The sequence below is a fragment of the Lithobates pipiens genome, unplaced genomic scaffold (genome assembly GCF_037356315.1).
Source record: "Lithobates pipiens isolate NorthernLeopardFrog02 unplaced genomic scaffold, aLitPip1_a1.2 Scaffold_1, whole genome shotgun sequence".
NCBI lineage: Eukaryota > Metazoa > Chordata > Amphibia > Anura > Ranidae > Lithobates > Lithobates pipiens.
Genome location: NW_027507685.1, coordinates 253,780,060 through 253,804,969, shown reverse-complemented (window position 1 = coordinate 253,804,969; position 24,910 = coordinate 253,780,060). Strand labels below are relative to the sequence as shown.

Here is a 24,910-nt window from a genome sequence, read left to right as displayed (position 1 = left end):
GACTCAAGGAAGAGAAAAAAGGCACAGGAACTCAAGCTACCTAAAGAAAAAAATAAAATAAATACATAAATAAAAAAAGAAGAAAATGTAGGCGTTTTGTTAATCATATTAGTTATTCAATAAATAATAATTTTTTGATCAATAAACTGTTTTGTTAATAAATAAAAAATGTTGGGACTCAAGGGAGTGAAAAAGGTCCAGGAACGCAGGCTACCAAAAAACAAAACAAAAAAAATGTACATGAACTTAAAAACCAATCAATGAATAGTAATAAAAACAGAAAATTCTGGAACTCAAGGAAGAGAAAAAAGGCACAGGAACTCAAGCTACCTAAAGAAAAAATAAGAAGAAGTAGGCGTTTTGCTAATCATATTAGTTATTCACTAAATAATAATTGATCAATAAACTATTTTGTTAATAAATAAAAAATGTTGGGACTCAAGGGAGTGAGTGAAAAAGGCCCAAGAACATAGGCTACCAAAAAAAATGTACATGTCCTTAAAAAAACAAATAAATAATAATAAGAAGAAAATTCTGGGATTCAAGGAAGAGAAAAAAAAAAGGCCCGGGAACTAAAGGGAGGAGGAGGAGGAGAAGGAAAAGGAGAAGGAAAAGGAAAGGGAGAAGAAGGAAAGGGAGAAGGAGAAGAAGGATGACAAGGAGGAGGAGAAGAAGGATGAGAAGGAGGAGGAAGAGGAGAAAAAGAAGAAGAAGAAGAAGGAGGAGGATGCGAAAGAGGAGGAGGAGAAGGAGAAGAAGTAGAAGGAGAAGGAGGAGGAGGAGAAGGAGAAGGAGAAAAGGGAGAAGGAGGAGAAGAAGGAGGAGGAGAAGGAGGAGGAGGAGGAGGAGGAGAAGGAGTAGAAGGAGAAAAAGGAGTAGAAGGAGGAGGAGAAGAAGGAGGAGAAGAAGAAGGAGGAGAAGAAGAATGAGAAGAAGGAGGAGGAGGAGGAGGAGGAGGAGGAGGAGGAGGAGGAGGAGAAGGAGAAGGAGAAGGAGAAGGAGAAGGAGGAGGAGGAGGAGGAGGAGGAGGAGGAGGAGGAGGAGGAGGAGGAGGAGGAGGAGAAGGAGAAGAAGGAGGAGGAGAAGGAGAAGAAGGAGGAGGAGGAGGAGGAGGAAGAAGGGAAGGAAGGAGGAGGAGAAGAAGGGAAGGAAGGAGGAGAAGGAGAATAATGAGAAGGAGGAGAAGAAGGAAGGAAGGAGAAGGAGGAGGAAGAGGGGGAGAAGGATAACAAGGAGAAGGAAGAGGAGAAGAAGGAGGAGGAGAAGAAGGAGAAGAAGGAGGAGGAGGAGGAGGAGGAGGAGGAGGAGGAGGAGAAGGAGAAGGAGGCGGAGAATAATGAGAAGGAGGAGAAGAAGGAAGGAAGGAGAAGGAGAAGAAGGAGGAGGATAAGAAGGAGAAGGAGGAGGAGAAGAAGGAAGAGGAGGAGAAGAAGATGTTTTGTTGATAATATTATTAATTCAGTAAATAATAATTATAAGTCAATAAATAAAACGAAATCAATAGAGTGTTAACTTACACATGCTGATACCGCTTAGTTTGACCTGGGTAGCTAGAAATCAATTACCTCTGGTCACAAAAGGGTTAATCTATGTGCAAGCTATTTAGTACTGGAATGTATCACCCCCCAAAAAGTGGAAGAAATTACAGAAAAAAACTATAATAAAAGGTATCAGATTTGCTACCAAATAAATGCCTTATATGTCCCCAAATAAAGATGTATAATATTTTAGGGTAAACTACAAAAACAAAAACAAAAAAATATAATGTTCTGAACCAAGAAATTGCCAAAAAAAATAAAAAATTCTAGGAGAGAAAATGGCTGTGCTGATATTTCCTGATCTGCCATGGGCATCTAGGAATAAATTACCTCTGGTCAGGAAAGGGTTAATCTATGTGCTAGTAATGTATTATTGGACTATATCCCCCCCCACTTAAAAAAAAAAAATAAATAAATTGAAGGCAATTGGAAAAAAGAAATGTGTCAGGTACGGGTTGCTTTGAGAGCGGTGGATGTGCGGCATGGATGCACAAGACAAAACTGAACTGTGTGTTGACAGCACAAAGGTGTAATACATTAGGCACTCACTACATACTAAGAACAAGCGATTGCTATCTGCATGTGGCAAAAAAAAAAAAAAAAGAAACGAGAAAACACATTAATGACAAGCCAACATTTTTTTTTTTTTTTTTTGCAGGAGGAACCAGCCATGGGGGGAAAAAAAAAATCCAAAAAACACAAGGAGTTTCTTGAGCTTGATCAGCCTTGCAGTCCTCGGAGAGATCACAATAGTCTATTCAGACCAGACTTGACCGCAGCTGATGTACCTGCTGAAGCTTTGATGCCATTAACCCCGAACGACAGACGGTTAAAGCGCAATTCCTCACTCTAATTAACATGCTCCTGTCACCGCCAATGAGAAGGATTTCGTGAAAGACGGGAGCGCGGTGTACTCCGATTCAACTTTGCCCCGGTGACTTCACATCATATTACGGGCAAAATTAAGAGTTGTGAAAATGTTTGCCCTGCCGGGGGCCCGTCCCGCCGCGCAGCCTTTAAATGCCATTTCAGCTTCTATCAGCGGCAGAATCAGCCGCTGTCATTTTTTTTTTTTTTTTAATACAGCTGCACAACAATAGGACCCATTAACAGGCGAAAAAAATCTCCTGACAGCGCACCTCATAATGATTTATGAGTTTGTGTATAATTTGATTATTCTATTAATTTTGCTGATTACTCGTTCAGCTAATACAGTGAAGGTCACTCCCAAAATAAATCTTCATTAGCTCTGGCGGAAAATAACTGCCTACAACTAGTTGTTTTCTTTAATTAAACGTTAATGTAACAGGAAAGTAAACAGGCTGCGGGCGCAGCAGCATCTGTTGGCGAGCCAGTCAGAGAAGATGGGTATGGACGGGTAGAGGCCAATCAAAACTATGCCAACCTTGGGAAGCCATAAAGAGCAGACGTGAAAAAAATAAATAAAATAAAAAAGTGACACACAATGCCAATCAAGGCATTTTTTTTTTTTTTTTTTTTTAATGAATGCTGTCATTTTATATAGAATGAGGGGTTAGAAGCTCTGTCAAGTCCTTGTTGTCATGTTTAGGTCCACACTGGGAAGATGTCATAAGTACAATGCAATAAACGTCTATATCAGGGTTTAGATTTGTTTTTGTTTTTTGTTTTTTTACAAAAAACAAATGCATTTATCAAAAAAGTTAAAGAAAAAAAAAAAAAAACAACATGGAATAACAGTAAAAGCTTATTATTATTTTTTAAATGTTGTAGTTTTGGATAGAACCGGGAGGGGTTAGAACCTCTGTAAATTCCTCAATAGCAATGTCAAGCAATAAGAATTATTGAGAAGCACGGTGACGTGATTATAACACTGGAACACTACTATTAAGATTGTTATTGATTTATTGGACATTTATTAAGAATTTTATTTTATGATTTTGAATTTTATTAGATGTATACATAGCACTTAATATAGCACTGAATTATCACTGTAGTAACACAGCACTGTATCTTTTGGTACACATACATACATATATAGATAGAGATTATATATATATATATATATATATATATATATATATATATATATATATACATATACACACATACATATATATATATATATATATATATATATATATATATATATACATACATATATACACACATATACATATATACACACATATACATATATACACACACACACACACACACATACACATATATATATATATATATATATACACATAAATATATATATATATATATATATATATATATACACATAAATATATATATATATACACATATATATATATACACATAAATATATATATACACATAAATATATATATATATATACACAGAAATATATATATATATATATATATATATATATATATATATATATATATATATACACACATACATACACACACATATATATCATATATATATGCGCACAAAACCTTCAGGCTTCTGCTAGAAAGCTGAATATGAAGAGGAACTTTATCTTTCAGCATGACAATGACCCAAAGCATACATGGACACCGAACAAAGGCAATCCAACATATCAATCCATGCCAGGTGTGGCCTAATAGGTTTCGTCTACATTTACAAAAAAAAAATTAAAAATTAAAGAAGACATCTTAAGAATTTAGTAAGAGGCATGGCGAGATTTTTGAAGCTGTAATTGTTTTGTCACAATGTTTTGGAAAATGAAGAAATACATTTTATTTATTACCAATTATTTTACGGACACCGAACAAAGGCAATCCAACATATCAATTAATGCCAGGTGTGAACTAATGCGTTTCACCCACATTATAGGTATAGTCATTGATTCTGGGTGAAATGCTTTAAGAAGGTGTCATGTCTGGTGGAGACTGATATGTTGCCTTGACCTTGTTTTGTGTCAATAAAATTTACTGTGAGCCCCTGATGCCTCCAAACCCATGCAGCTGGGCTTGCTTCGTCCTTCACTTACCAGCGAAGAACGTCAATGGCGGTGCTTGAAGAATCTGTGTCTATACTGTGAGGAACCAGGCCACTAAGTGAGAACATTCCCAACCAAGCTCCGGGAGTGCCTGTATATGTCTTCTGCTAAATCTCCATCTCTGTCAAGTGACCCTCCTAATCTGGCTCCTCCCATTCTGTTGCAGCTTCCGGAAAGAACTATTCAAGTGTCAGCCATAGTTGACTCCGGGGCCTGAAGCTGTTTCATCAATCTAGCACAGTGATTCTCAACCAGGGTTCCTCCAAAGGTTGCTAGGGGTTCCTTCAGCATTGGGCAATTTCTGCCTCTCAGATACCTTCCACTGATACCATTGATCTTTTTAGCTATCTGTAAGGAGGCAATTCTTTCCAATGACCACAAGTGTAAGGACCATTATTCCAACTAACCATCACACTATTGTATCATGAGTTGTAGATTTCTAATTTTTAGCAGGGCGAGACTGGAGAACTATTTCAAGGGTTCCTCTGTGTTGAAAGGGTTGAGAAAGGCTGATCTTGCGTTTGCTGCTAAACACCGGATGCCTCTGCAACCCAAGGGTCAGAGACTCTGTTCATCTTGCAGATGGGTCTGTGTCAGAAACCATGAACCAGACCGAGACAGAAGTACAATTAAATCACACTTGTTTACTAAATAAAATTAAAAAGGTAAATAGAGAAAGCGTAGTCAAAGCTTAGCCGGAGTTCAGTAACCGGATCGAGTAGTCAGCCAGTCCAGAGTTCACTAACCAGATCGGGTAATAAACCAGGCCAGAAGTTAGGGATCCAAGTGGAGCAATAGCAAGTAGGAGCCAGAAGGGACGTCAGCAAGCCAGTCTTTAAACAGAACTGCAGGAGATGGTTTCTTGTGACGTGGCCAAGGCGAAGGCAGAGATGAATTGAGCTGGACAGCATTAAATAGGCAGGTCCGATGAGCAGGATCAGGAACAGCTGGGTAACTGTGGAGAGAGACGAGCGCTGGAAATTAGCCGACAGCTGAGCAGCCAGCCCAGGGAAGGAAGGGCTAAGCCAGCCTTGACAGTCTGTCATTAAGGCTGGGCTTGTCATCCAAGAGACTGTTCCGCTGTCTACCACCATTGCCACCAGCCACAAAGAACTGCTGCGCTTAGATGCCATTGCCTCACCCCTGTTTCCCATCATATTAGGCATGCCATGGCCAAGGGCACACAACCCGTACATCGATTGGGCCATACCAGAGATTCAGTTTTACTCACACTACTGTCAACAACATTGCTTGCAGGTACCTTCATGTCAACCACCATCTCTGCTGTCTATGGGCTCAGATCCTGAAGCATGTACATCCATTCCTGTTGCATACTGGGACTTTCTGGACGTCTTCAGTAAAAAGGGGGCAGAAACTTTTCTTCCTCATAGGTCTTACGACTGCCCAATTGAGTTACTCCCAGGGGCTGAGGTAGCCTTTGGAAGAATTTTTCCCTTAACTGAACTAGAACTGGAGGCTCTACATTGATACATTGATGAAAGTTTAAGGAATGGATTAATTCATCCATCCACCTCTCCAGCTGGGGCAGGCATTTTCTTTGTGGAAAAGAAAGACCATTCACTTTGACATTATGCTGATTACAGTGAGCTCAATAAAGTCACAGTCAAAAACAGGTACCCCTTACCCCTGGTACCTGAACTATTTCAAAGGCTGAGATCGGCAACTATCTTCATGAAGTTGGATCTTTGAGAGGTATACAATCTGGTTCGTATACGGACTGGGGATGAATGGAAAACTGCATTTCATACCCGATTTGGGCACTTTGAGTACCTAGTGATGCCTTTCGGGCTGTGCAATGCCCCTGCTACATTCCAGCATTTTGTTAATTAAATGTTTCATGACTTTCTGGATCTTTTTGTTAGTGTCTATTTATACAATATTCTGATTTTTCTTCTCTAGAAGTTCACTAGGGACATGTGAAAAAGGTGCTGACCTGACTCCGTCAACATTGTTTATATGCCAAACCTGAGAAATGCGAGTTTGAACGCCAGAGCAGCCAGTTCCTGAGTTTGATGATCTCCACAAAAGGTATAAAGATGGATCCCCAGAAGGTCACCGCCATCCTGGATTGGCCAGCTCCCACAGACAAGAAAGGAATACAACATTTTGTGGGGTTGGCAAATTCATCAAAGGATTCTCCGCCATCATTTCACCAATCACCCAACTAACCAAGCACAACCACCAATTCTCCTGGACTCCTGAAGCCATCTGCTTTTGAGACCCTTAAAGGGTTGTTCACCTCTGCATCCATTCTAAAGCATCCTGATCCAGCCCTACCATATGTCCTGGAGGTTGACGCATCAGAATCAGCAGTGGGGGCGGTACTCTCCCAATGCCAGGGGGCCAAGGCTCTTCTACACCCGGTGGCATTTTTTTATTTTTTTTACGATGTGGGGGACCGTGAACTTCTTGTAACTAAGGCTGCGCTGGAGGATTGGAAATATCTCTTGGAAGGGGCGGCTCACCCAATACAAATTTTTACCGACCACAAGAACCTAGAATATCTAAGAACAGCAAGACGCTTGAAGCCCTGTCAAGCCAGGTGGGCACTGTTCTTTTCTCGGTTTGCCTTCCACATAACTTACAGGCCTGGGTCAAGGAATAATAAGCCGGATGCTCTATCGAGTATGTTTGGTGAGTCTGAAGAATCAATGCTTCCCAACACCATCCTGTCTTCGAGGAACTTCCTTCTATTACAAGAAAATCTGTTGTCTCAAATTAAGCAGGCCTCTGTGCGAGTTCCCTCACCCCCTTAGACATCCTTACAAGTAAGGGATGGTCTATTATGGTACCAAGACAGGATCTTTGTGCCAGAAGATGTGCGTGTCTCTGTTCTAGGCTTGTGCCATGATCATGCATTAGCGAGACTTTTTGGAACCAGTAAAACTTCTGAACTGACCCGGCCTTTCCGACCCTGCTCCAGTCTCCTGCCTCCAGCCTGTGTAGCTCCAATACCACTGACATGAATCCACAGCATACCTGCATTTTCGAGTTGATGGGTTAAAAAAAAAAAATTGTTAAATTTTGGTCTTGTCTGACCAGAGCACCTTCTTCCACATGATTGCCGTGTCCTCCACATGGCTTCGTGCAAACTGCAAGCAGGACTTCATATGTCTTTCTTCTTGTCACTCTTCCATAAAGACCAAATTTGTGGAGTTCACGACTAATAGTTGTCCTGTGGACAGATTCTCCCCCCTGAGCTGTGGCTCTTTGCAGCTCCTCCAGAGTTACCATGGACCTCTTGGCTCTTCTCTGATGAATGCTCTCCTTGCCAGACCTGTCAGTTTAGGTGGACGGCCATGTCTTGGTAGGTTTCCAGTTGTGCCATACTCTTTCCATTTTCGGATGATGGATTGAACAGAGCTCTGTGAGATGTTCAAAGCTTGGGAGATTATTTTATAACCTAACCCTGCTTTAAACGTCTCCACAACTTTATCCCTGACCTCTCTGGTGTGTTCCTTGGCCTTCATGATGCTGTTTGTTCACTACGGTTCTTTAACAAACCTCTGAGGGCTTCACAGAACAGCTCTATTTATACTGATATTAAATTACACACAGGTGGATTCTATTTACTAATCAAGTGACTTCTGAAGGCAATTGGCTCCACTAGATTTTAGTTAGGAGTATCAGAGTAAAGGGGGGCTGAATACAAATGTCCTCTCCACACTTTTCACATATTTATTTGTAAAAAATGTTGAAAAACATTTATCATTTTCCTTCCACTTCACAATTATGTGCCACTTTGTGTTGGTCCATCTCATAAATTCCCAATAAAATACATTTACGTTTTTGGTTGTAACATTAGAAAATGTCAAGGGGTATGAATACTTTTTGAAGGCACTGTAAGCCCAGCACAATCCGGGGGCCATGTCCCAACGCATTTCATCCCACCCAAAGGGCTTAGTCATGCGACTCCATCACTAACCATTTTCCGAGCGCCTAACTGTAAATGTACATCATGATTTTGAGATTAAATACCGGGGTTATAGCTGCAGATAGATGCCTCAAGCCTTGTACACACGGTCGGAGAATCCGTCGGAATGTGTCCTATCGGACCGTGTCGTCAGATAATCCGACTGTGTGTGGTATGCATCGGACTGATTCCGTCCGAATCTCCGTCCGACCCAATTTTCCAACATGTTGGAAATATTTCCCGACCAACTGGGCCGAACGGACCTAATCCGATCATGTGTAGAGCATTTTCATCGGACCAAGTGCTACGCATGCTCAGATCAAATTCCTACATCAAAGCTATTGGCTACTAGCCTGAATGTAGTCCCATCGTAACAAAATTACGTCATCACGTTCTGAAAGATCGGATTTTTCGCCAACTTGGCCCGACCGTGTGTATGCAACAGTTTCGGACACAATCCGTCAGACTAAATCCGACGGGCAAAATCCGACGGATTTGGTTGCCAAAATCTCCGACCGTGTGTACGTGGGCTTAAAGTGGTTGTAAAACCTTACAACACACTTTGACCTACAGGTAAGCCTAGATTAAGTCTTGCCTGTAGGTCCAAGAAATATCTCCTAAACCTACACGGTTTAGGAGATATTTGCCGAAAGACAGGCATCGCCGTCTACGGCGCATGCGCCGTAGACAGCGGCGCGCAGGCGCACTGAGCGCGCCGCGGTCAACGGCGATATGCCACGAGTGGCGGCTCCCGTGTGAATGCACGGGAGTGACGTCATCGCGGCTTCATCGAATGACAGCGGCGGAGCAGCGAGACCCACTGAGAAGATGGATGCGCCGGACTACAGGGGACAGCGGTGACTTCGCTGGCTCCTGTGTCAGGTAAGTGACACATAATGGATGCGATGCGATGCATAGTAGTCCATTATGCTTTACCTTTGCAGGGAATCAAAGAGGAAGTAAACTCATCAGGGTTTACTTCCTCTTTAACCCCGGTAATTTTTTTCTTTCCTCAGGCAGTCGGCTTTCCCATAAAAGTGATCCCATTGGCAGATTCGACCCCAGATTTCCCCATAAAGAGGACCCGTCATGCTGTATTGTTATCGCAAGGGATGTTTATATTCCTTGCAAAAGCAATAAAGGTAATCAAAACAAAAAATGTAAGGAGACAATGTAAAAATGAAAAAAAAAAAATAAGAATTTTTTTTCTTTTTAAAGCGTCCCCGTCCCCACATGCAGTAGAGAACGCATAGGTAGATCACGCCCACATATGTAAAATTTGTTTGCACCAAACTTTTGAGGTATCACCACGAATGTCTGAGCGAGAGCAATAATTCAAGTGCAAGACCTCCCCTGTAACTCTAAACTGGCGACCTGTAGAAATTTTTAAAGCGTCGCTTATGGATATTTTAAGGTACCGTACTTTGGCGCCATTCCACGAGCAGGTGCAATTTTAAAGCATGACATGTGAGGTATCTATTTACTTGGCGTAACATCATCTTTCATACTATAAAATTGGGGTATATATTTATAGAATTGGTGTTCTTAGGGTCATAGTCTGCATTTTTCTTCTTCCAAAAAAGATGAGATGTTCATTGGCATGGCTGTACATGTGCCACCTTGAGGAGGAGGACTCGCTATGTTTGGAGGAAGAAAAATGCTGAGTATGACCCTAAGAACACCATCCCTACAGTCAAGCACCGAGGTGGAAACATGATGCTTTGGGGCTGTTTCTCTGCTAAAGGTGCAGAACGACTTTGCCGCATTGAGGGGCCATTTAAAATCTTGGAGGAGAACCTTCTTCCCTCCGCCAAAACACTGAAGATGGGTTGTGGATGGGTCTTCCAGCATGACAATGACCCAAAAACATACCACCGAAGCATCAAAGGAGTAGCTTAAGAAGATGCACCATAAGGTCATGGAGTGGCCTAGCTAGTCTCCAGACCTTAATCCTATAGAAAATGTATGGAGGGAGCTAAAACTTCAATTTGCCAAGCATCAGCCAAGAAACCTTAAAGGATTTAGATAATATCTGTAAAGAGTGGACCAAAATGCCTCCTGAGATGTCTGAAAACCTGGTCACCGACTACAAGAAACGTCTTACCTGCTTGCCAACAAGGGTTTCTCCAAGTACCAAGTCATGTTCTGCTTGGGGATTAAATACTTATTTTACTCACTGAACTGCAACTCAATTTATAACATTTGTATCCTGTGTTTTTTTGTGGATTTTTGGTTGATATTCCGTCTCTATCATTTAAAATACACCTATGATAAAAAAGATAGACCCTTCATTTCTTTGTAACTGGGTCAAACTTGCACAATCTGCAGGGGAGTAAATAATACAATTTTCCCTACTGTATATGTACCCCCACGGAACAAGACCCACTTCTGTAAGGCCGCACAGGGCCGATGCTACCACTAGGCAAACTAGGTGGCCACCTAGGGTGCACTGCTGCCTAGGGCGCCCGGCCACTTGGTTTCCCTACTCTTCGTCTCCGCCGTATATTTTTGGTGCTGTATTATAAATACCTTTGTAATAAATGTTAGAACCTCTAGAGCAGGGATATGCAATTAGCAGACCTCCAGCTGTTGCAGAACTACAAGTCCCATGAGGCATAGTAAGACTGACAGCCACAAGCATGACACCCAGAGGCAGAGGCATGCTGGGACCTGTAGTTTTGCAACAGCTGGAGGTCCGCTAATTGCATATCCCTGCTCTAGTGGGCATTGCTGTGATATCTAGGGGGGATGCATGGGATGCCTCTGCTGCATGTTACTCGGGCAACCGCTCTGTAGTGTCATTATAGAGGTGCAGCACTAGAGGACATGTCCTGATGGAACTGATGGACATGTCCTGATGCAAACATCCCATGCACGCTTCTATGAACAGTGCTCTCTACTGCAGCCTCATGCTTCCTCTAGCGGCGGCTCCTATCACACTGATGCTCGGGCAAAGGGGGTGGGTTCAGGGGCGGGACAAAGGGGGTGGATTCAGGGGAGGAGCCAGGGGGGGGGGGGAATGAGGTTTCGCCTGGGGTGTCAAAAATCCTTGCACTAGCCCTGAGGCCGCAAATGTGTGTGTGGTCGGCTGGAAGGGGTTAAAGTTATTTTCTGAAAAACGATACTGTTGCTATATATTGTCACGCATCAGGAATCTATTCATTTATTAATGCAGCCCTTTTACAGTTAGGCTTGGTTCTCACCTTACAAGGGAGCGTGCTTCAATGTGTTTTAAGCGTGCTCCCGCGGAACGTGCGCAAGAAACGCAAAAAAAGGAGGTCCATTCTTTTCCAAAAACTCCACGCCCCAAACCCCATAGTGCTACGGCACCGTGAGGCGTGGTGCACTCGATGTACGGGGGTGCCATTAACAATATTTGCTAAAGGGCAGCGCGTTTCTGCACGCGATTTTGCACATGACATGGATAGATGTGAACTCTGGAGTGGAAAAAAATAAAACAAAAAACAATGCCGGAGTTCAGCGCTATTCTATAAGTAGAGGCAGGGGAGCAGTTACTTTGCACTCTCCATAGAAAGGTCTTGGCACTCCAGGCGCGCACCTCCTCAATGCGCACATAGATGCGAGATGAATTCGGGGAGGTTTAATATAAAAATGAGACTGGTGGAGTCCTGGAGAGAATACATACAAGGGCACGGGAGCGCTCCGCCACTTTATTAATGATAAAGCTCAATGATCTGTGAATAACCAGGAAAAATGAAAGATTATTGAGTTACTTTCTCAATCTACCCATCCGTCTCCGGAGAGCCGTGATAGATCATCGGGTCCCTCCGCCATTTACCCTCCAGTCCTGCGCTTCCTATTCTCCTTGGGAGGGGGGCTCTGCGCTGAATGCACCGTGACTTCTACCACGGAGCCAAAACACAAAAAAATAAATTATACATTTCCACTAAAATCTTCTAGCATAGTTTTAATTCCCCCGCACACTAGCTAAAATTTGAAAGTAGTCGGATGCTGCAAGTGGCTCTAAAGGGGAAAAACAGAGCAAATCAGGGCTGAATGCCACTAGATGTTTCAATCTTCCACAGTTATACCGGCTCCTCCCCCTGGACCGAAAAGTACACCGATTTCACCGCACACTGTGAGCTTCTGACAATGTGCATTAGAAGCTGAAGCAAGTCCGACAGAGCCCCGCCTCATTTCCCGGCAGTATCATCGAGCGCTTTCCTCCCCAGCCTTTCTATCCTTCGCCCTGCCCCTTTCGCTCATTGGATTTCAGCCGTGGAGGCTCAGCGTATCTGAGGAGGAATAGATTGCCCTGAATTGCTCAGGACCTATATGGGCCTTATGTAAGGTGAGCTTTTAAAAATGGGAAAGCCTTTAATTGATAAGTTTACTTCTGCTTTAAGACACAATATTAGCCCGATGTGAATTCCCCCTCCGTTAACTCTGCTGATGACTTAGTTGTCAGCGGGTTTCCCGCCGACAGCTGAATGTAAAGCAAAGAATTGCTGCCATTAAAATGTTATTTAAAATATGGGGTCTGATAATGTGGAATATATATATATATATATATATACATACATACATACATATACACACTATGACTTAGCCCTTGTACACACGATCGGAGATTCCGACGGAATGTGTCCGATCGGAGCGTTTTGTCGGATATTCCGACTGTGTGTGGTCTGCATCGGACTGTTTCCGTCGGACCAAATTTTCCAACTTGCCGGAAATATTTTCCGATTGGACATACTCCGATCATGTGTAGAGAATTCCGATCGGACCAAGTGCCACGCATGCTCAGATCAAATTCCTACATCAAAGCTATTGGCTACTAGCCTGAACGTAGTCCCATCGTAACAAAATTACGTTATCACGTTCTGAACGATCGGATTTTCCGACAACTTAGTCCGACCCGTGTGTATGCAACAGTTTCGGACAAAATCCGACGGATTAGGTTGTCGGTATCTCCGACCGTGTGTACAAGGGCTAACACTTTGTCTTATCTAGCTGGTCTGATCCAGTACTGTCATGGTGGCGCCCATGTTTTCTTTTGCTTTCTATCAGTCACATGATGTAACCACCTACTTAACTGTTCTGTTCCCTTGCTACTAATGCCCCATACACACGATGAGATTATCGGACGAATGAACGTCCGTTTTTTATTGCATGCTAATCTCAGATCGAATCTGATGAGTTTACTAAAGTCACGAAAATTCCCGCACGACATAAAAAAAATTCGTACGTGATGTCATGTGTTGTAATGCATTTGTATTGCATTTTCGAACGATAGCTGTACTGATTACACGAAAATCGTACGATCTAGCATCGTACGAAAAAAAATTCCGTGCACGTCCGATAGAATAATATCGGATGTACTGTTCGAATCGGCTCTCGAAAGCTCTGTACTAACGATCCGATTATCGTACGATCGCATCGAAAGCGGTATTTTCCGTACGATTTTCGTATCGTGTGTACGGGGCATAAGAAGATAGAATGCAGATTGGACTAAACTATATGATCACACCTATAACACGCCTAGACCTTATGCATATTCATTAGGTATATATTGTTAAACTTGATGTTTTTAAGGCAGAGATACTTCCTTTTTTCGATCGGCCTGGTAGTGCTGAATATCGGTGTGTGTTGTGTCTCTCCACTGCAGTGTATACAATAAACCACCTACTTATATTATCTTAAGATCTGGATCTACTATCTCATCTGAATGTCTTGTTTGGAGACTCCTTAACCTGATTTAACACCCTCAATCCATTTTAGGCTGGGTTCAAGCTATTGCCTCCTGCGGCTCACAGCAGGGGGTCTGGTACGTCCCCCTTCCCCGTTTCAGGTCCGATGTCAGCCCGAATTTTTGGGCTGAATTCGGACCTGAAACGGACCAAAAGACGCACAGGACCCCTATGCAAAATGCGTACCGGAGCCTCAGCGGAGATATGTGAACCGGTTCCATAGAGAGCCAGTCACAATCTCCTACTAGGGGAAACTCGCATCCAAATCACATAAGTGCGAACCCAGCCTTAAGGGGAAACCCATGCCAAAATTAGAAACTAAAATGGAGTGGAGTCCCTCCCCAAAATCCAAACCAGACCATGCAGGAAAAAGGTGCCCACTCTGCAAATTTCTGTACTTGCAAAAGGTGGCCTGAAAAAGAAAATGAATGCAGCCATTACATCAGAGAGTAATTTAAAGAGACCCTCCGTGGCAGAAGATAAGGAAAAATTCAGCACAGGGGTGGTGGGCACAGCAGGTGTACAGAGCTGGGAACCCCTCATAATGGGCACAGCGGGTGTGCAGACCCGGGAACTCAGCACAGAGATGGTGGGAACCCCTCATAATGGGCACAGCAGGTGTACAGACCCGGGAACTCAGCGCAGGGATGGTGAGAACCCCTCATAATGGGCACAGCGGGTGTACAGACTCGGGAACTCAGCACAGGGAGGGTGGGAACCCCTCATAATGGGCACAGCGGGTGTGCAGACCCGGGACCTCATCACAGGGATGGTGGGAACCCCTCATAATGGGCACAGCGGGTGTACAGACCTGGGAACTCAGCACAGGGATGGTGGGAACCCCTCATAATGGGCACAACGGGTGTACAGACCCGGGAACTCAGCACAGAGATGGTGGGAACCCCTCATAATGGGCACAGCGGGTGTACAGACCTGGGAACTCAGCACAGGGATGGTGAGAACCCCTCATAATGGGCACAGCAGGTGTACAGACCCGGGAACTCAGCACAGGGAGGGTGGGAACCCCTCACAATGGGCACAGCGGGTGTGCAGACCCGGGACATCATCACAGGGATGGTGGGAACCCCTCATAATGGGCACAACGGGTGTACAGACCTGGGAACTCAGCGCAGGGATGGTGGGAACCCCTCATAATGGGCATAGGAAGTGTACATACCTGGGAACTCAGCACAGGGATGGTGGGAACCCCTCATAATGGGCATAGGAAGTGTACATACCTGGGAACTCAGCACAGGGAGGGTGGGAACCCCTCATAATGGGCACAGCGGGTGTAAAGACCCGGGAACTCAGCACAGGGATGGTGGGAACCCCTCATAATGGGCATAGGAAGTGTACATACCTGGGAACTCAGCACAGGGAGGGTGGGAACCCCTCATAATGGGCACAGCGGGTGTGCAGACCCAGGAACTCAGCACAGAGATGGTGGGAAACCCTCATAATGGGCACAGCGGGTGTACAGACCTGGGAACTCAGCACAGGGATGGTGGGAACCCCTCACAATGGGCACAGCAGGTGTACAGACCTTGGAACTCAGCACAGGGATGGTGGGAACCCCTCATAATGGGCACAGCAGGTGTACAGACCCGGGAACTCAGCACAGGGATGGTGGGAGCCCCTCATAATGGGCACAGCCAGGTGTACAGACCCGGGAACTCAGCACAGGGATGGTGGGAACCCCTCATAATGGGCACAGCAGGTGTACAGACCCGGGAACTCAGCACAGGGATGGTGGGAGCCCCTCATAATGGGCACAGCAGGTGTACAGACCTTGGAACTCAGCACAGGGATGGTGGGAACCCCTCATAATGGGCACAGCAGGTGTACAGACCCGGGAACTCAGCACAGGGATGGTGGGAACTCCTCATAATGGGCACAGCGGGTGTACAGACCCAGGAACTCAGCACAGGGATGGTGGGAACCCCTCATAATGGGCACAGCAGGTGTACAGACCTGGAAACTCAGCACAGGGATGGTGGGAACCCCTCATAATGGGCACAGCGGGTGTAAAGACCCGGGAACTCAGCACAGGGATGGTGGGAACCCCTCATAATGGGCACAGCGGGTGTAAAGACCCGGGAACTCAGCACAGGGAGGGTGGGAACCCCTCATAATGGGCACAGCGGGTGTACAGACCCGGGAAGTCAGCACAGAGATGGTGATTTTGCCAGGTTGTTGCATGGTGGATACGGCCTCTGTGCATGTAACAAATAGGATGTCATCTCTAATGAAGGAACAGTTAGAATAATGCGATTCCTGGAAACACACCATGGGCGTTTGTGAAGGGGGGTGATGCCAGTAGTGGGGGTTGATCACAGCAGTGGCGGGTTGGGTGCAGTGACCCCCCTGCCCCCGCCCCCCCCCCCCCCCCCCCCCAGTGTCAGCCATTGCTGTGAGGTACGGCTCTGTTTATGCAGCAAACATTCATAACCTGGAAATGTGACTTACAAATGTCTTTGACTCATTGCCATAAATATGCATGTGCGCCATATATAACGGCAGCCTTGATGAGAACGCGCGCCGCGAGCAGCTTAAGAGGTTTACATTAAAGCCCAGCGCGGGACGGCGGCGAGAAATCACCGCACAGCGACACCTGATCCTGATCTGCCGCAGATAAAAGCTGTAAGCGGTGATGTATGGAGGCCGCGCTCGCCCCTTTACTATACATACTAAACAATCGGCCGCCAATATTCTTCATTACCCGCCGAGCGATAAAACGCTCAGCCGTGTCACACCGCGCACCTCCAAGTATAATTCTCTGTCTGGGATCAGGGCGCCGGGGGCTGCGCGGTGCGCGGAAAGGCCGTCCCCGCGACGCTCTATTTACAATTTTCACCTCCCTGTGAGACGGACAGACCGAACGTTTAATAAAAACGGCCTGCGGAGAGGAGGGCAGAGAGAGCGCCATCAAGGCACCTCGTAACAGCGATCGTTCTGAATGTGGCGGAACTCCGCTCTTCTCTGATGTACACCGAGACCGAAAAGAGGAGCAGAGTCCTCCAGCAGTGCAGAGTATTTCAGGAGAGGAGAGTTATAGAGGAAGGAGCAGAGTCCTCCAGCAGTGCAGAGTATTTCAGGAAAGGAGAGTTATAGAGGAAGGAGAAGAGTCCTCCAGCAGTGCAGAGTATTTCAGGAAAGGAGAGTTATAGAGGAAGGAGAAGAGTCCTCCAGCAGTGCAGAGTATTCCAGGAGAGGAGAGTTATAGAGGAAGGAGCAGAGTCCTCCAGCAGTGCAGAGTATTTCAGGAGAGGAGAGTTATAGAGGAAGGAGAGGAGTCCTCCAGCAGAGCAGAGTATTTTAGAAGAGGGGAGTTATAGAGGAAGCAGCGGAGTCCTCCAGCAGTGCCGAGTATTTCAGGAGAGGAGAGTTATAGAAGAAGGGGCAGAGTCCTCCAGCCGAGCAGAGTATTTCAGGAGAGGAGAGTTAAAGAGGAAGGAGAAGAGTCCCTGTGCAGTGCAGAGTATTTCAGGAGAGGAGAGTTATAGAGGAAGAAGCAGAGTCCTCCAGCAGAGCAGAGAATTTCAGGAGAGGAGAGTTATAGAGGAAGGAGCAGAGTCCTCCAGCAGTGCAGATTATTTCAGGAGAGGAGAGTTATAGAGGAAGGAGCAGAGTCCTCCAGCAGAGCAGAGTATTTCAGGAGAGGAGAGTTATAGAGGAAGGAGAAGAGTCCTCCAGCAAAGCAGAGTATTTCAGGAGAGGAGAGTTATGGAGGAAGGAGCGGAGTCCTCCAGCAGTGCAGAATATTTCAGGAGAGGAGAGTTATAGAGGAAGGAGCAGGGTCATCAAGCAGTGCAGAGTATTTCAGGAGAGGAGAGTTACAGAGGAAGGGTCGGAGTCCTCCAGCAGAGCAGAGTGTTTCAGGAGAGGACAGTTATAGAGTTAGGAGCAGAGTATTTCAGAAGAGGAGAGTTATAGAGGAAGGAGCAGAGTCCTCCAGCAGTGCAGAGTATTTCAGAAGAGGAGAGTTATAGAGGAAGGAGCGGAGTCCTCCAGCAGAGCAGAGTATCAGGAGAGGAGAGTTATAGAGGAAGGAGCGGAGTCCTCCAGCAGAGGAGAGGAGTCCTGTCCTGGTGATGTGGATTGGTGTTCTCGGTGGATGGTACCTGTTGTCTGTTCTCCTCTCTCTCTCTGAATTGTACTCGGAACGCTCTCGGGGTCCCCGGCTCGGCACACAATACGTCACTCTGAAAGAATTTCAACTTTCCGACACTGCGGATAAATAGCGACTTTACCATTATTATCCCGCACTGCGAAACGCGTCTGTCAGCGCCTCACGCGGCTCGTCTGGCAGATCAGAAGATGACAAGTGAAGCCTTAAAAGATCCTACAGAGGAGAATGAATCTCCGACACCGGGGTCACACCGGGGGGGGGGGATTTACACAAATAATTAAAACTGACCTTTCCAGCAAAACATACATTATGTCCTATTCTAATCCCCCCCTCCCCCCACCCCCCTCACAACACATGTCAGCCTTTTCAGTAAGAAATTAATATAAGGAGAGAGAGATAGAGGAAGCAAACACACACATGAACTTTAATGGCATCCCAGTCTTAGTCCGTAGGGTTCAATATTGGGTTGGCTCCGCCCTTTGCAGCTATAACAGCTTCAACTCTTCTGGGAAGGCCGTCCACAAGGTTTAGGAGTGTGGCATCCCAAAGGTGTTCTATCAGGGTTGAGGTCAGGACTCTGTGCAGGACAGTCAAGTTCCTCCACTCCAAACTCGCTTGTCCATGTCTTTATGGACCTTGCTTTGTGCACTGGTCCAAATCATTTGGTGGAGGGGGGATTATGGTGGGGGGTTGTTTTTCAGGGGTTGGGCTTGGCCCCTTAGTTCCAGTGAAGGAAGCTCTTAAGGCGTCAGCGCACCAAGACATTTTGGACAATTTCATGCTCCCAACTTTGTGGGAACAGTTTGGGGGATGGCCCCTTCCTGTTCCAATGTGACTGCCCACCAGTGCACAAAGCAAGGTCCATAAAGACATGGATGAGCGAGTTTGGGGTGGAGGAACTTGACTCGCTTGCACAGAGTCCTGACCTCAACCCGATCGAACACCTTTGGGATAAATTAGAGTGCAGACTGCGAGCCAGGCCTTCTCATCCAACATCACTGTCTGACTTCAAAAATGTGCTTCTGGAAGAATGGTCAAACATTCCCATAGACACGTCTCCTAAACCCTGTGGACGGCCTTCCCAGAAGAGTTGAAGCTGTTATAGGTGCAAAGGGCGGAGCCAACTCAATATTGAACCCTACGGACTAAGACTGGTGTGACATTAAAGTTCATGTGTGTGTAAAGGCAGGCGTCCCAATGCTTATGGCAATAAAGTGTATATCCTCAACAACCAAAGTACTACCCCTGAATAAGGTAGGTCTGCACAGGCTCTATAGGTATGTAATAATCTCCAGTGTCCCCAATCTACCAGATGCCATGGAGGAGGGACACCATGAAATGCTGTCTATGTAGAAAGCTCATACAATGAAACGCGTTTCCTATAACCGCTGATTAATGCGCGGAGCTCGTCTGTTCCTGTTGGCGCACTTACCTGCAGAAACACTGCGGAATCTCCCCCAATCCGTACAGGTGGAACAAGAAGGGGGTGTTCCCATAGCGGCCCAGGCACTGCAAGAAATGCTGCGTCGCCTTCAGCCCGTCTACAGTGTTGGTGTTCTTGGAAACCATCGCGATGGAGCAGAGGACGAAGTGCTGCAAACTGGGCGTCAACCGCTTCGCCTGCAGGAACTCCGCAAAGGTGGAATCCTTGTGATCTGCAAATGGAGGAGCCAATAATATTTGCATAATAATAACAATAATAAATTACATTATTTATTTACAATAAAATAATTACAATAATATTTACGGTAAAAAAAAATATATATATATTATATATAGCAAAAATAATTATAATAATTGCAAACACTGATTTATTATTTTATATATATTTATTGATTTTATATATATATATATATATATATATATATATATATATATATATATATATATATATATATATATATATATATATATATATATATAAAAAATAAGTAAATAAATAAATAAATATATATATATGCTACACTGTACTCAAATGACATTTAAAAAAAAAATTTTTTTAAAAAATGAGACAGACAGAGCTTTCTTTTGGTGGTATTTGATCGCCACTGTGTTTTTTTTAATTGTTTGCTCTACGAACAAAAAAATACCATACATTTTGAAAAAAAAGCATGTTTTTCTTAGTTTGCATTTTGAGAATTTTGTGGAGGATATGCCTTATTTTCGTTTTTATTCTTTATTTTGTGTATTTTTTGTAAATGAGATAAAGGTTATTTTTATATATGATTTCACGATATTTTGTACAGACCATAAATTAAAATTATGATCAGCTTTAAAAAAGTAACAGTATCCCTCCTCCAAACCTTAAATTGGTAGTGACAAATAATCTGAGATTCGGCATTTACCATGATTTCATTTTTTTTTTCTTTTGTAGGTGAGGTTGAAAAAAAGACAAGTCCAACCTATGTGTGTGATTATATGTCAGTATTACATTGTATATCCCTGTATGTTGCGGTCCTTCAGGTACTTATCTAATAGTTTTTTAATCTATTGATGCCCCCCGCTGAGACCACCGCCTGTGGAAGGGAATTCCACATCCTTGCCGCTCTTACAGTAAAGAACCCTCTACGTGGTTTAAGGTTAAACCTCTTTTCTTCTAATTTTAATGACGAGTCTTGTTAAACTCCCTTCTTGCGAAAACGTTTTCTCCCTATTGTGGGGTCACCAGTCCGGTATTTGTATATTGAAATCATATCCCCTCTCAAGCATCTCTTCTCCAGAGAGAATAAGTTCAGAGCTCACAACCTTTCCTCAATACTAATATCCTCCAGACCCTTTATTAGCTTTGTTGTCCTTCTTTGGACTCGCTCCATTTCCAGTACATCCTTCCTGAGGACTGGTGCCCAGAACTGGACAGTATACTCCAGGTGCGGCCGGACCAGAGTCTTGTAGAGTGGAGAATTATCGTTTTATCTCTGGAGTTGATCCCCTTTTTAATGCCAATATTCTGTTTGCTTTGTTAGCAGCAGCTTGGCATTGCCCATCATCTACTAGGACCCCCAGGTCCTTCTCCATCCTAGATCCCCCCCAGAGGTTCTCCCCCCAGTCTATAGATTACTTTCATATTTTGCCACCCAAATACATTATTTTACATTTTTCTACATTGAACCTCATTTGCCATGTAGTTGCCCCTCCCCCCATTCATTTGTTCAGATCTCTTTGCAAGGTTACCACATCCTGCGGAGAAGTTATTGCCCTGCTTAGCTTAGTATCATCCGCAAATACAGAGATTGAACTGTTTCCCCCATCCCCATCCTCCAGGTCGTTTGTGAACAAATTAAATAGGATTGGTGCCAGCCCAGAACCCTGGTGGGAACCTACTACCCACCCCTGACCATTCCGAGTATTCCCCATTTATCAACACCCTCTGAACTCCCCCTTGTAGCCAGTTTTCAATCCATGTACTCACCCTTCATTTCATATATTGCGCGCTGTGGATTTTATAATTGGAGAGACTATTGGTCTCCTCCTGCAGCATTTAATGGTTATTTCAAACTCTGTTAGTCAATGTGGGATTAATGGAACAGTTGGACGATCAGGTCAGGTAGTGTGTTATATTGGTGGAGTACGGTGAGACACAGTAATGTGCATGCCGCTCTTAACCATCTAGCCAGTTGTGAACATTTTATCATTTATAATTAAAATTTTAACTGGCGGAAGGCGGGTTGATTGGACAGATGGACAATATTGTGGTGGTCCGTGTCCACCAAATTTGCTCACTTTGAGTTAAAGCGATGAGGAAGGGGGTGCTTAAGCTTCGCTGTTGCGCCGTGTCGTCACCTCCTTTTGAAGAAGTCTGAAGTGACGAAACGCGCAGGGGTGCGTCTACACCACAACGTGTACAAAGGAAGCTATGAGGAGGTCACAACACCGAGTCACCTGGCATGTTAAAATTCCATAAAAGGCGATTTTGAATCTTTTATGACGCAACTGCATTACTTTTAATAAACCAATTAATTTAAGGTGTTTTTACACTATTGGAGGCTCCGTCTCAATTACTACCCTCCCCCGTGGAGAGTGTCTTTAATAACCTGGGTGGAGATCGGCACGTTTTTTAAGCGGCTCTTCAATAACGTCTAATAAGGGAGTGGAATTGGCACACATCACTTTGGTGAAGGATTTTGGTGGATGAACAAAAGATTTTGTTTCACCATTATTTTTTTCATCACTTTAACCACTTCCCGACCAGCTCACCTCGTTATACGTCGGCACTTTGAACAGGAATATCTGTCAGGGCTGGCTTAGCCCTTCCTCCTCTGGGCTGGCCGCTCAGCTGTCAGCTAATTGGCGTCTCTCTTCTCTTTCCACAATTACCAGCTGTTCCCGATAAAGCTCGTCTGACCTGCCTATTTAAGGCCTTCCAGCTCATTCTTTCCTTTGCGTTGGTCACATCACAAGGAACCATCTCCTGCTGTTTGTTTCAAGACTGGCTTCTTATCCTGCTTGCAGTTGCTCTCCTCGGATCCCTGACTTCTGGACTGGCTGATTATCCAATCTGGTTTATGAACTTTGGACTGGCTGATTACCCGATCTGGTTACTGGACTCTATTTTTGATTGTACTTCTGTCTCAGTCTGTTTCATGGTTCCTGACAATATCGTTGTTATGGCAATAGCTAGCTACCATAACCCTGGTATCCTCTTCTTCAGTGAGAGGTCCAGTTTCAGATAAAAGTGGTCTCTACGGCGTATTCGCCGCAAGATCACTTATCTGTGGTGGAATAGGGTCTCCCGCCACGCTCCGGTGCCCTCTGCCGCTTACCAGAGCGCGATCGGATCCTTCTCCCCATGTGGTATGGAGCTGAGTGAGGGGGAAGATGGCCCCTACCCAGCTCCATATCATTTCAGGGCGGAAACAACGTCAAAACATCACGTCCGCCCATAGCTCTTGAAGGGACATTTAAAAAAAAAAAAAAATTTCCAAATGAATTTTTTTTTTTTTATTGCATTTTAGTATAAATATGAGGTCTGAGGTCTTTTTGACCCCCCCCCAGATCTCACATTTAAGAGGTTCCGTCATGCTTTTTTTCTATTACAAGGGATATTTACATTCCTTGAAATAGGAATAAAAGTGATAAAAAAAAAAATCAAAAGAACAGTGTAAGAAAAATAAATAAAAAGTAAAAAATAAATAAATAAATGTTAAAGCGCCCCGTCTCGCCAAACTCGCGTGCAGAAGCAAACGCATACGTGAGTAGCGCCCACATATGAAAACAGTGTTCAAACCACACATATGAGATACGACCGCGATCGGTAGAGCGAGAGCAATAATTCTAGCCCTAGACCTCCTCTGTAACTCAAAACATGCAACATGTAAAATGTTTTTAAACGTCGCCTATGGAGATTTTTAAGGGTAAAAGTTTGTCGCCACTCCACCAGAAGGTGCAATTTTGAAGCGTGAAATGTTGGGTATCAATTTACCCGGCGTAACATTATCTTTCGCAATATAAAAAAAAAATTAAAATGGGCTAACTTTACTGTTGTCATATTTTTTTAATTCCAAAAAGTGTATTTTTTCCAAAAAAGGTGCGCTTGTAAGACCGCTGCGCAAATACGGCGCGACAGAAAGTATTGCAACGACCACCATTTTATTCTCTAGGGTGTTAGAAAAAAAAAAACAATATACAATGTTTGGGGTTTCTAAGTTCTACATTCTCTAGCAAAAAACAAACTGATTTTAACTTGTAAACACCAAATCTCAGAAAGAGGCTCGGTCCTTAAAGTGGTTAAAGAGGGATTCCACCTCCAAAAAAAATATTAAAAGCCAGCAGCTATAAATACTACAGCTGCTGACTTTTAGTAAATAGACACTCACCTGTCCCGGGGTCCAGCGATGTCGGCAGCCGAGACCAATCGATCGCTCGGGTCTCGACAGCTGCCGCCGCCATTCTAGGTGAGGGAATCAGGAAGTGAAGCGTTGCGGTTTCACTTCCCCTTTCCCTACTGCGCATGCGCGAGTCGCGCAGCGCACTAGGAATGGTCCGCACTGTCTCTGGGACCCGCATGTGTGTCCCAGCAGACAGCGCGCCGGGACAGGAAGAGGCATAGACTCCCGTGGGAGTCTATGCCCGGAAGTGGGTGTAAATATCTGTCTTTGACAGGTATCTGCACCAGCCTCCCCCCTGAAAGGTGCCAATTGTGACACCGGAGGGGGGGGGTTCCGATGAGCGGAAGTTCCACTTTAGGGTGGGACCCTGCTTTAAAAGTTAAGTTGGACTGTATTATTATATTGATTTGCATATGTTGGAATAATATATATATATATATATATATATATATATATATATATAAATAAAATATCTAAAGAAATAAGATATATAAATAATAAAAAAAAATATTATATAATATATATAATTTTTTTTTTTTTTTTGGTTATGCCATATGGACACTTTTCATTATGTATGGGTGTTTTATGTTGATCATTTCACGTTGCTAATATTTAGGAGAGTTGTAGATTAATTAGTGCGCTACTGTGGAATTTTTTTTGTCTCTTTTTTACATTGACATTTGTTTTCACCTCATTTTAATAATTTGCTAATGTCTTCCTGTCTCTCCTTCCGGCCAATCAGGAAGCGGGTCCTGAGACCCAATTGGCCAAGAGTCCTAAGACCCTATTAGCC

At 44.3% G+C, this 24,910-nt stretch overlaps 1 protein-coding gene across 1 annotated transcript in view; it reads right to left on the bottom strand.

Annotated features, from left to right (window-relative positions):
- CHM (CHM Rab escort protein) overlaps positions 1 to 24,910 on the bottom strand; it is a gene marked incomplete at its 5' end in the record, with an annotated part of 133,285 nt that overhangs the window by 100,453 nt on the left and 7,922 nt on the right. The window contains 1 exon segment of the mRNA XM_077485253.1: positions 19,725 to 19,947. Coding sequence (XP_077341379.1) covers positions 19,725 to 19,947 — 223 coding nt within the window.